Source organism: Hemibagrus wyckioides, linkage group LG23, assembly GCF_019097595.1.
Source record: "Hemibagrus wyckioides isolate EC202008001 linkage group LG23, SWU_Hwy_1.0, whole genome shotgun sequence".
Classification (NCBI taxonomy): Eukaryota; Metazoa; Chordata; class Actinopteri; order Siluriformes; family Bagridae; genus Hemibagrus; species Hemibagrus wyckioides.
In genome coordinates this window covers 19996470-20009349 of record NC_080732.1, presented here as the reverse complement: position 1 = coordinate 20009349, position 12880 = coordinate 19996470, and the positions used below count along the sequence as shown (strand labels likewise).

The 12880-nt window shown below is 41.4% G+C and overlaps 1 protein-coding gene across 6 annotated transcripts in view; it reads right to left on the bottom strand.

Moving 5' to 3' along the window:
* dyrk1b (dual-specificity tyrosine-(Y)-phosphorylation regulated kinase 1B) overlaps nucleotides 1-12880 on the bottom strand; it is a 46649-nt gene that overhangs the window by 24496 nt on the left and 9273 nt on the right. For 2 of the 6 annotated variants that reach the window (XR_009203340.1, XM_058377017.1), the window contains exon 1: nucleotides 3485-4131. The exons of 1 other annotated variant lie outside the window; for it this stretch is intronic. Coding sequence is in view for 4 of the 5 variants with exons in the window: in XM_058377017.1 (XP_058233000.1) it covers nucleotides 3485-3626 (142 nt within the window). In the remaining variant the exon portion in view is untranslated. Of the gene's footprint in view, nucleotides 1-3484; nucleotides 4132-12880 lie in introns of those variants that run through there. 3 more of the 6 variants (XM_058377018.1, XM_058377019.1, XM_058377020.1) reach the window with 3 other exon arrangements.

Sequence of the window (12880 nt, the reverse complement as noted above, 5' to 3'; positions counted from 1 at the left end):
AGAGGAGAGGAGAGGAGAGGAGAGGAGAGGAGAGAAGAGAAGAGAAGAGAAGAGAAGAGAAGAGGGGAGGGGAAGAGAAGAGAAGAAAAGAGAGGGTGGGGAGGGGAGGGGAGGGGAGGAGAAGAGAAGAGAAGAGAAGAGAAGAGAGGAGGGGAAGAGAAGAGGAGAGGAGAGGAGAGGAGACGAGAGGAGAGGAGAGGAGAGAGGAGAGGAGAGGAGAGGAGAGGAGAGGAGAGGAGAGGAGAAGAGAAGAGAAGAGAAGAGAAGAGAAGAGAAGAGGGAGGGAGGGAGGGAGGGAGGGGAGGGAGGGAGGGGAGGGAGGAGGGGAGGGGGGGAGGGAGGGAGGGAAGAGAAGAGAAGAGAAGAGAAGAGAAGAGAAGAGAAGAGAAGAGAGAGGGGAGGAGAGAAGAGAAGAGAAGAGAAGAGAGAGGGGAGGAGAGAAGAGAAGAGAAGAGAAGAGAAGAGAAGAGAAGAGAAGAGAAGAGAAGAGAAGAGAAGAGAAGAGAGAGGGGAGGAGAGAAGAGAAGAGAAGAGAAGAGAAGAGAAGAGAAGAGAAGAGAAGAGAAGAGAAGAGAGAGGGGAGGAGAGAAGAGGAGAGAAGAGAAGAGAAGAGAAGAGAGAGGGGAGGAGAGAAGAGAAGAGAAGAGAAGAGAAGAGAAGAGAGAGGGGAGGAGAGAAGAGAAGAGAAGAGAAGAGAAGAGAAGAGAAGAGAAGAGAAGAGAGAGGGGAGGAGAGAAGAGGAGAGAAGAGAAGAGAAGAGAGAGGGGAGGAGAGAAGAGAAGAGAAGAGAAGAGAGAGGGGAGGAGAGAAGAGAAGAGAAGAGAAGAGAAGAGAAGAGAAGAGAAGAGAAGAGAAGAGAGGTAGAATATCTGTGTGAGTCAGTAAAATGACATCTGTCTCCTGTATAGAAAATTAAACGAGTGTAGAAAAATGATCTAACTTAAATATCAATTATAATAAATGTAGAAAGTCTATTAAAATTTTTTAAATCTAACTTTTATTTATTAATAACTAATTTAAAGACACAAAGAACTAAAAGCTATAATAACCCAGAAAGTGCCGGTGTGGGCGGGGCTTAGAGGATGACACGCTCAGAACAATTGATGTGACATCCAGGACTCCACATAAACCCCCAAGATGACCACATCATTCATTGTAGTGGGCGGGTCTCTAACCTCACCCCCTGTGTATCATACAGGCCACATAAACACCATCATTGGTCTACTTTGGGTGTGTCCCACCCCACACACCCTATTCACGCTACAGGCAACACAAACAAGTGCACTGGGGACATGTCCCAAACCACATACCGCTCCCTCTGCAAATACATTAAGCTCCTCCCACAGCTCTGACACGATACAAACGTTCCTGACACATTTCTGATGAAGCACAAAGAGGCCACTGGTGAGACCGGAGCTGATGACATCCTCGTTAAGTCACTGACCGCATCCGTGGCCAGGTTCAAAGGAGTCAGAATTCTGTACACAATCTTGTTCCCTAACAACAGGAAGTAGTGAAATGATGTCATAGGGTGACAAATGATGTCATAGTACACTTTTCTGAAATATTTGATCTTCTTATGCTTTATAAAAAAATACATTTAATTACAAACTGAAATTCTACAGATTTTCATTCTACTTCTCAATGCAATATCTTGAGGATTCTGTCAAGGACAATGCTCTGATCATCTTAAGGATTAATATCATTAGCTAATATTTTAGCCTCAGTGTGAATTCACAAAGACATTTAGAGACTTTTGGAGACTGAGAGCTGTGTCGCAATATCACATCACAATATCTTCAGGAAACACATGACGGAGTTAGAATGCAAAAACCCCCAAGAACTAAATGTAAGTCCAGTTAAACCCCCAGCGAGCGGCGAGTCTGAGAGCTGCTGATCATTTCTACAGACACAGTCTTTATTTCTTCTTCTTCCTTATAAATGTTAATCCATATGTAAAGCTTTACAGAATCCTGTGACAATATTTCTGCTTATATATATATATATACACACACATGATGTTTCAGATTCTTTTTCACCTTTTTCTAGGTGAAGACTCCCACAAACATGTTCCTGAATAATCTGAATAATGATTGGTTTAGGAGCTGAAATTCAAACTGCTGATTGGTCGAAAGCTCGTTTGCACACTGTGACTAACTTCCAAATAATCCAACAAAATAACAAACTAGTGAGGTTTTTTACGAAGCTCTCTCACAGGACATGACAACGTAACTGCAGATAATTCCTGAAACATTACGCAATAACGTTAATAATTGAGTGTCGTGGCATTAAAGCCGAACAAAGTGTTAGGAAACATGGTCACATCGCTCCTGCTGTCATTCACCAAGCGCACATGACCGTAAGTGGACCAGGGCATGTTATAAATGCTGTGGGAATACAGGATTGCCTTCAGTAAGAACCGAATCCTGAGAGCGATCGTTCTCTCCTTTTATTGTTGTTAAGTTGTGTTACGTCTGTGTGTCCGTCCTCAAGCGCTCGCTTCTCCCTGCTCTGCTCTAACATTCCCAGCAACAGGATGATCATCACTGAGCTCACAGCAGAGCGCAGTGCGCATCCAGCCTGCGCAAAACACACACTCACACACACTCTCACACACACAAAGATATCTCCGTCCATTTCTGCAGCAATGTGTCAATCTTTCCCAGGATTGTTTGAAGGAGTGAAACTAACACAATAGAGGGAAGAGGAACATGAATCCGTGGGGGGCGGTGAAAGAATAAGGAAGAAAATAAAGAAGAATAACACAAAACAAACCACGGAGCAGGTTCTCCCAACTACAAACTGGTAACACGCCTTATTTTAAAAGTAGTCTGTTCTCTGAAGACCAGAAAGTGTGTGCCGATAATCAGTTATATATAACCGTGATATTCAACACACACACACACACACACACACAATATTGTCCCTACTTACTTAGTCCTGTAATTTGTCTCTAATTGTGTGAAAGTTTGAGAAACTACACTGATTCTGAGATAACACTGTAGTCTTAAATTATGAAATCATCACTAGATTCAGAATTCAGATGAACACATGGTACATTCCACTCTGGACTGATCCAAGAGAGCATGATGTGATGAAAGAACTTTTTTCTGTTTTATAAACATCTTAAACGCTGCAGTCATTATTCTCTACACTCTTTTGGCTATACAAACCCAATACTTTTTCATTGTACATTACCGTATTTTACATGATCGTAAAAAGTAAAGACAAGTTTATTGCTATCTCTTTCTCTTAAACCTAAACTGTTTTCATCCTACGTGCACTATCGGCTACACTAACTTCTGCCAGCAAGTTGCATTACAGCTATGCTAGCTAGCTAAACGCTACAGCCCTGAAGATCTACAGACATTCCCAATGGACAGAACAGAACAGTGGGATGGTGAAGATCATCTGCGGCGTCCATGATAGCAGCTCTGACTAGGCCAAAGTGTGAAGATAGTGTGATAACAGAGGGCATACTAACTTTTGGATGGTTTCCGGAGCAGGTGAGACTGTGGTACGTAGCGACTCTGATCCGAGTTGCCGACCCAGGAGTCGGTCGACAGGTTGGCGACCATTCTGTTAGAAGGCTGCGGCTTCTCCTCCACGGATGAAGTGATCACCATCGGAAAGGCTTTTGTGTGGAGCTCCTTCAAAGAATTACATCAATAAAGTTTTTGTTTAAATGTTTGATTTAAAGAATATAAAACGATGAAAAAATCACTTTTGGGAGGGGAAGTTGTCAGGATAATCCGATCCACGTGCTGGAACCAAGTTTCAGTGTGAGCGATGTATATCCGATAGATTCGACAGAATGGAGCTCAAAGTCAGCGATGACCGAAGTATTCCTCAATCGCTAGCAGATTCCTGATGCGACGACACAGATGAACGAAATAAAAGGCACCGTTCGTTTCTGGAGACGCTGTTTCCGTGTTCCGTGCTTTTCTCTTTATTACGGTAAATCTAAGGCAATGGATTGGGCTTTTAGGCAACGATGCTCATAAAAAATATAAATATTCATATTCAAACTACGACTCTGCAATATATATCATCATTATATATGTGTGTGTGTGTATATATATATATATATATATGTATATGCTCTGTTACATATATGGCCTATTTATCTACTTATATCTATATCTATCTATCTATCTATCTATATATATACATATATATATATATATATATATATATATATATAAAATCTATCTATCTATATATATATATATATATATATATATATATCTATACTCACACACGTATTATCTATCTATCTATCTATCTATCTATATATATATATATATATATATATATATATATATATATATATATATTTATATATTTCTTTGATGGTAAGGGGATGAAATTATTTGGTTACTAAAGTTAGCTTTGCTTGCATTGTAGCTAGTTTTCTCTTCGTCCTCCAGTACTGAGGAATCCAGTCGAAGACCAGTTTTGACGCTGGTCAGTTTTCCAGTCTGGATATCGGAGCAGCTGAAACTGGGAGTGCTGGTGTGCTCAAGATGGGGGTAAGGGGGTGGGTGTGTTCATATCCAACACCAATTACCCCATCACTATCCCTAAAAATAGCAAGGGCTTCTTAGGATTCGTGTGTTGCGCCCTACTGAGTTAGCGAGTCCAAAGGGCAGATGGATGGCCTCGTCCCTCGGGGGTTTAACCTTGCAGCTTTAATCCCGATAGGCAGCGAGGCGAGGCGAGGGGCGCCGGTTACAGTCCGCACAAAGTCCAAAGCAAACGCTCAAAGATGTCCAAAAGGAGAGCTGGGTGTCAAGCTCAGGGCCGTGTAGTGGTCAGTGTATGTTTTTGTGCATGCATAAACGATGAAGAATAACTAAGCAAAGTGCATAAGTGCAAGTTCATTTATAGGCACAAGACTAATATTGAAGGGGAGAAACGCTCCTGCTGATCCGTCTCTGTCCATTCCAAGATGGATTGAGAAGAGTTGAAAGAAAGTAAACCAAATCCTCCAAAGTTTAGGAGAGAATTTCACCGAGAACACAAAGCTTCACGTCAGTCAGACACGGCTTCAACCGAGCTTGTGCTTCTTCTTGTATGTAATAAAAAACGCTCTAGTTCCACGCTCCAGATCTTCTTCTCTAACAGTGATAGATGTTGATAGTCTCACTCCAAACTGTGCAGAGTTCATCAGGATCTCTCCACACTTCCATCCTGACCAGTGGCTGGACTGCTCCTCTGTTATCCACAGCTTCTGTGCGCACTTTCCCAGTCTCCCAGCTCTCGTAGCCTCTTATTCCACCCAACACAATAAAGCGGCACCTTCCTGAATCTCTCCCGATGATGTGGACTGTTTCTGGGGATTTTTTTCCTTCTGTGTCGAGCTTCTTTTTCCTTCACAGCCAGGCTTAAGTTGGCGTTATTATTATTCCTTGTTGTCTATAAGCCGCTGTGGCCGGCGCTCAATCCACACCCTGTGTTGATGGACTGTACCATCTGCGCTCGGAGCGCGGGGGAGGTGGAGGTGACACACACAGCCTACATTCGCTCTCTAGTGTCGTAAGCTCAGCTTTGACGCAGCAACATGCACTCTTACAGCACTTGAACGATAAAAACAGTGCGTTTTTAAAGGAAATAAATAATACGAATAATACTACATGTTATTAGAACAGTACATTCCCCCTTCTAAATATTTAGTAGCTGTGCCAAACGGTTCCTTTCCATTTATAGTAACTCTGCAGATAGGGCCAGGATTCACACCTCATATAGGATCGGATTTGTTAATACGACAAACTTCAAGCACAATACGTTATACCACCATCACTTCGAATTCAAAAAGTCAGTTAATGCTGAATAAAAGTGAATCAGAAGCAAAGCCGAGGATGTGTGTGGTGACCCTCACTTCAGAGTCAACGGGAGAAAAAAAAAACAAAAACTATTCTCGATACTGAGATTATAGTATGTATTTCGATAGTAAATGTCTCATAATGATAATGTTTTATTTTATTTGTATTTTTCTCTGCCCTTTAGAAGAGTTTTAACGAACTTTTCGGGCCCCTTTGGCGTGTGCTAAAGCGCGCGCACGTCACGTTCTCTTCCCTCGGCTTTTCGCTGACGCGCGTTCATGTGTCACAGCCTCCCTCTCCCTAACAGCATCCCACCAACCACCCCCCGCCCCGCATTCCCGCCCGCGTGCGCGTTCGAAGGCTCTTGTTGCTAGCCGACGCCACGGCAGCCTACGTACGATTGGTCAGACGAGGCTCCTTCGGCTGTTTCCATTGGTCTGAGCGATATGTGGGCGGAGTGTTGGAGCGAACGCGAGGCTGCCCTTATTCTCCCCCCTCTCATCTCCTCCCTCTTCCTCAGGTCCTTGTTGTCTCCAAAACGCAGCGCGGAGCCGGAATGGCGCGGGGCATGGCCGCCAAAATAACACCAGACTTCAGGTAAAGTGAGACGAGTGAAGGATGGAGGAGACAACAAACAGCACACCGCTCTGAATTACACACACGCCGTTTACGACTTAAAGAACAAGCACATGAGTGTAATCACACTGTCTTACTGAGGGAAATGTAAGGACTGGAAGCTCAGTTTCTGCCCTTTATAGTGTAGAGCATTTTATTTCACATAAATCTGACATCTCCCAGTGCATAAACTGTACATATTAACAATAATAATAATAATAATCAAGAAATAAAACTGACTCCAAAACCTAAATCTACTGTATACTACACGTATCATTTCTTAAATCCTCATGTTTAGATGTACGATACTGGACTTTTTGAAGACACTTTTTAAAGGTTATTTGCCCTAATCACGTGAGAAATGGACATTACACACGACAGGAACAAATCCATAATCTGTTTATTTATTCATTATTTGATCCATAAAGTTTTTCTTGTTCTGGTTTTGCTTTTTCAGCATATATCACTGCACTGTGCATGTCTGTGCGAGCTCCTAATAATTACTGCAACATCCAAACTTGAAAACAATTTATTGTAAAGTTTTACATTCAAAAAATGTGGACTTGAATAATAGATTTTTTAAAATAAATTCACACAAGCGTTTATACGTTGTTATTATTATTTTTTGGCAAATTATCCCCCTGTATTTAACTTTCTCTTACAGCAGTGCAGACTTGGATAATAAAATAATAAATAAAGTAAAATAAAATAAAATGCACAGATAAACCTCTAAAAGTGAGCCGTTTCTCGCGAAGCTAAATGTGACTCTTCATATAAATCACGTTTGTAAAGCTCCGAGAGAAAAAAAAAAAAGAAAGAAAGAACGAAAGAAAAAAAAGAAAGGAAGGAAGGAAGGGAAAAAAAGCCAAGGCGAAGATTCCGGGACTCACGTGCCTCGCAGCGAAATTCCACCCGGCAACTACACAGTGTGCCATGGCAACAGCCTCGCCATTGGTCCCCGGCGCGTTTTGAAATGACCAATGGGAGGACCGGAAGCGGGTGATGCGTGTTGCTAGGTAAACATGATGCAGTGGGAAGACACGGTTATAGCGGAACTTCAACTGAGGAAGAAGAAGAAGCTAAAGGAGCGAATTACAATTACACTGCGGGGAGGTTGTGTTTCAGCTGCACGAGCCCCCCCCCTTTAAACATACATTACACACTCAGATCAGTTCAGACTTCACACAGCTGAAAATAATGTAGCAGCCCCACTGACTGGCTTTTCCAAGCAACACACCATAACACTTCCTGTATCTTTATTTCCAAGCCTCTTATCGACAGGCAGAACCGGACAGATATACATTACATACTTTCCACTCTGTCCAACACCCAGCTTATTTCAGTCACAAGGTGCTGTTTGACCTCAGTCCAGGAATATTTTAAATAGCTAATATTAAATCTGCTCAGCAGAAAAAAAACATGGCAGACATGAACATGACGACTCAGAGAGATGACTAGCTCCAAAATCATATCTTTCTTTATATTTAGATAATAAACACCACAAATACACAAAATAAACCCTCATTACTGACCAGGAAGCGATTTATTCCTCTTATACCTTCATTTCTTATTTATCAATGAGCAACAGGGCATGCTTTATATCCGTTTATAGTTACTTTTAATGTTCAGTGAAACACACCACTTCCTGATGTCACTTCCTTTAGAGCAGCTATAAACACTCATCCCCTCAGCAGTCTCTCTTTATTCTCTCTCTCTTCAGCTATAAACACTCGTCCCCTCAGCAGTCTCTCTTTATTCTCTCTCTTCAGCTATAAACACTCGTCCCCTCAGCAGTCTCTCTTTATTCTCTCTCTCTTCAGCTATAAACACTCATCCCCTAAACAGTCTCTCTTTATTGTCTCTCTCTTCAGCTATAAACACTCATCCCCTAAACAGTCTCTCTTTATTCTCTCTCTCTTCAGCTATAAACACTCATCCCCTAAACAATCTCTCTTTATTGTCTCTCTCTTCAGCTATAAACACTCATCCCCTAAACAGTCTCTCTTTATTCTCTCTCTCTTCAGCTATAAACACTCATCCCCTAAACAGTCTCTCTTTATTCTCTCTCTCTATCAGCTATAAACACTCATCCCCTAAACAGTCTCTCTTTATTCTCTCTCTCTTCAGCTATAAACACTCATCTCCTCAGCAGTCTCTCTTTATTCTCTCTCTCTTCAGGTTAATAAGAGAGAATAATCTCAGCTGCTCATGTTACTGAGAAACACACAGAAGTGTAAACTCCTCTGTCCTGAAGATGTGGAGAACTTTAAGTTCCAGGTTCACCTCTGACTGATACACAGTGATGACACTGGAGAGTCCTGACAAACACACACACACACACAGATACAAATACACAGCACTGACACTGGAGACTCCCTCCATCAGTGTTACAGTAACACATTTCACCTCTCAGACCAGATCTCCACCATAGTGAGAATGATGTTTAATCCGTTTATACGAGGACTCTCTGAATGTTACTATGGAAACAATAACTAATAATTTGGTTTACAGCATAAACTATTACATGGAACATCTACAATAACTTGATTATGAAGAAAAACTTCAAATTCAAAATAATGTCCTCACAGCTGGCATGGGAAGAAGAAAGCTGATGTCATTACAAGTTCATTACACTATAATTCTCATGTCCTTGAAGGAATTCATGAGTGAGCTGATGGTGAGATCTTCTAAGCACTGACGTCCTTGTGGAGTTTGAGGAACAGTCAGAGAGAGAGAAGTCTGCTGCTCACTAACACACAATCCTCATGCAGGGCTTTAATGCCAGGAATTAAAGAAGGTCGATTTTGGTGTGTGTGCTGCTCCTAGTGGCCAAATGTGCCACACACACACACACACACACACAAACAGTACAGTTCTGAAGTGTTCTCAACCTGAACTCTAATAAACACAGTACTAAATATATTTATAATATTTTTAGAATTTTATAATAATAAAGATATTTATTTGGACAGATGAAGGAGGTTTTTTGGTGCGTCACTGTGACTCAGAGCCAACACTAATACTATTTTATTTCATTCTCCCTTAAAATTAAATAAAATAAACACAGAGGGATGGAGAGAATATAAAGAAAAATTCGCCTAGCAGTGGTCACTTCTTATTTTCCAAATAAATAAATAAAATAAAATAAAATAAAATAAAATAAAATAAAATAAAATAAAATAAAATAAAATAAAATAAAATAAAAAAAGTAAAATAAACTAACAGAGCTTACCGTGCTTTACAGCTAGCAAAGAGGAGCAGGATGAACAGATAATCTCATGATTCATGAAAGTATTTTTTATCAGAAATGATCTGCATGATATTTAGTTTGAGATTAACTCACAAACATTTTAATTTGTATTCATTTAACAGATAAATCATACACATAACAATAACCCCCAAAACGTTCACCTGCTTCAAGTCACTTTACAATTTTTATTTATTTAAATTCATTAAAAACCTGATATTTATGATATTTAAACCATCTCAGAAGATCATCTAGTAAGAATTGATCCTGATATTGATATGAGCATCATTTCTCTCAACACACTCACTCACACACACACACTCACTCACTCACACACACACTCACTCACACTCACACACACACTCACTCACACACTCACACACTCACTCACTCACTCACTCACACACACACACACTCACTCACTCACTCACTCACTCACACACTCACACACACACACACACTCACTCACTCACTCACTCACACACACACACACACACTCACACACTCACTCACTCACTCACTCACTCACACACACACACACACACACACACTCACACACACACTCACACACACACACACACACACACACTCACACACACACACACACACACACACTCACACACACACACACACTCACACACACACACACACACACACTCACACACACACACACTCATTCACTCACACAGTATTTTTTATTTTTATTTTACAGTGAACACACAGGGCTGTATCACACTCCCAGGGTGACAACTGCCACACACACACCTTAAACTTCTATTGCGTTTGCCCTCACTTCATATTTTTCAGTTCATGTTCTACTCTGTGTTTAATCGTTCTATCTGTTTGTCAAGATAATTTGTTTATAATTTAATTATCTACATTTTTCTCAGTTTGTGTAATTAAATACAACCCAAAAGTCTTTAATGTAAAACATGAACGTTGTGTGTTCATGTCAAGTGCTGTTCAGGAAGAAGCGAGATGATGTCATCATAGTGCGTCACTCTCTCTCTCTCTCTCTCTCACTCACGCTCTGTCTGTCTCTCTCTCTCTTTCTGTCTGTCTGTCTCTCTCTCTCTCATTCACTCTCTGTCTCTCACTCTCTCTCACACTCACTCTCTCTCTCTCTCCCTCTCTCTCTCTCTCCCCCTCTCTGTCTCACACACACACACACACACAGTTCTGAGTTGTATCTCAGATTATTAGTGAATGAAATGAACAGTGTGCTTAAACGTTACACATTATGTATTGCTTTGTAAGTGATGCTATCTGCCTGATCCTAGCCTGTGGCTACGTCCCAAATGCACACCACCTTACTAAATAGTGAGTGAAACTAGTACATCCACCTAGGTTACTTTTACTAAATGATAAACCTCACGCATATTTATAAAACAGACACATCTCAAACCACAACTAACGACTCAGGCAGGCACCATATTACATCACTTCTTAGGGTACACTATTTAGTAGGGGAGGGTGCAATTTGGGACGGGGCCACAGGCAGTTCTCAGCTTGACCTGAAAAGCTTGCTATATATACACTTCACGTAGTGTTTTGTTATTTGGACACACTCACATTTGTAGTGTTCAGCACGCAATGAAGGTTTAGGATGCAGCCTGTGTTCCATATAACAGAGCTGTGAATTTACACTAGCACATATGTTTATAAACATAGCATATGTACATACACATGCAGTGCATTATGGGTAGTGCACACACACACACACAGCAACAAGAAGACGGAGTATAAACACCAAATAAGTCTGGTTAGAACCGTGTGTGTGTATTCTGGTGTCTTCTATATCATGAGTGTTGGCATGGTGCATTGTGGGTAACGTGTGGGGGGACAGCAGCGGGTCAGTTGCTGCTCTCAGGGAGAGAAAAGTGGGTCAGGACGGAGAGAGAAGAGAGACACGAGTGACTGAGAGCACATGGTTGGTGTTTTATCTTTCTGTGGCTCTGTCCCAAATTGTATGACAACTAAAGTGTACTGTGTGTCTAAGCACTACCAACTAACTAGTGAGGTATTCCTTCCTAAACCATATAGTGTTACTTCACTGAGTTTGGGACACAGCCCATGTGTGAAAAAAATGTGTGGAGGAAAAAAAAAAACGTGTGTGTGTTTCAGTTGATCTAGAGGCTGCGTCCCAAACCAGGCTACTTTATCAAAATAGCACACTACTGTTGAGTTAGACTCTGTTTGGAAGAGACGTCTGTGTTTATCATGCTGTGAGACTCCCAGACTTTTAAAGAAGGAAGGAAACATGCATCAGACTGTTACATCACACTTTTTAGCACACTTTTGTCTCCATCTGTACTGGGGCAGTGTCCTAAATCACACACTATGGACATACAGTCCAGATGGCCTCTATACCCGCTCTCACTCAATGAGGTCATTTCCTCTGACCTTTACAACTACAACAGTACTGTTCACGCACCTGTGTAGTTAATAAGACCTCCTCCTCTTCCTCATTTTCTGAGTGTGTGTACTTGTGAGAGTGTGTAGTTGTGAGTGTGTGTACTTGCGAGTGTGTACTTGTGAGTGTGTGTACTTAAGTGTGTGTACTTGTGAGTGTGTGTACTTAAGAGTGTGTACTTGTGAGTGTGTGTACTTAAGTGTGTGTACTTGTGAGTGTGTAGTTGTGAGTGTGTGTACTTGTGAGTGTGTGTACTTGCGAGTGTGTACTTGTGAGTGTGTACTTGTGAGTGTGTACACTTGAGTGTGTGTACTTAAGTGTGTGTACTTGTGAGTGTGTGTACTTAAGTGTGTGTACTTGTGAGTGTGTAGTTGAGTGTGTACTTAAGTGTGTGTACTTGTGAGTGTGTAGTTGTGAGTGTGTGTACTTAAGTGTGTGTACTTGTGAGTGTGTGTACTTGTGAGTGTGTAGTTGTGAGTGTGTGTACTTAAGTGTGTGTACTTGTGAGTGTGTGTACTTGTGAGTGTGTGTACTTGCGAGTGTGTACTTGCGAGTGTGTACTTGCGAGTGTGTGTACTTGTGAGTGTGTGTACTTGTGAGAGTGTAGTTGTGAGTGTGTGTACTTGTGAGTGTGTGTACTTGTGAGTGTGTAGTTGTGAGTGTGTGTACTTGTGAGTGTGTAGTTGTGAGTGTGTACTTGTGAGTGTGTAGTTGTGAGTGTGTGTACTTGTGAGTGTGTGTACTTGTGAGTGTGTACTTGTGAGTGTGTAGTTGTGAGTG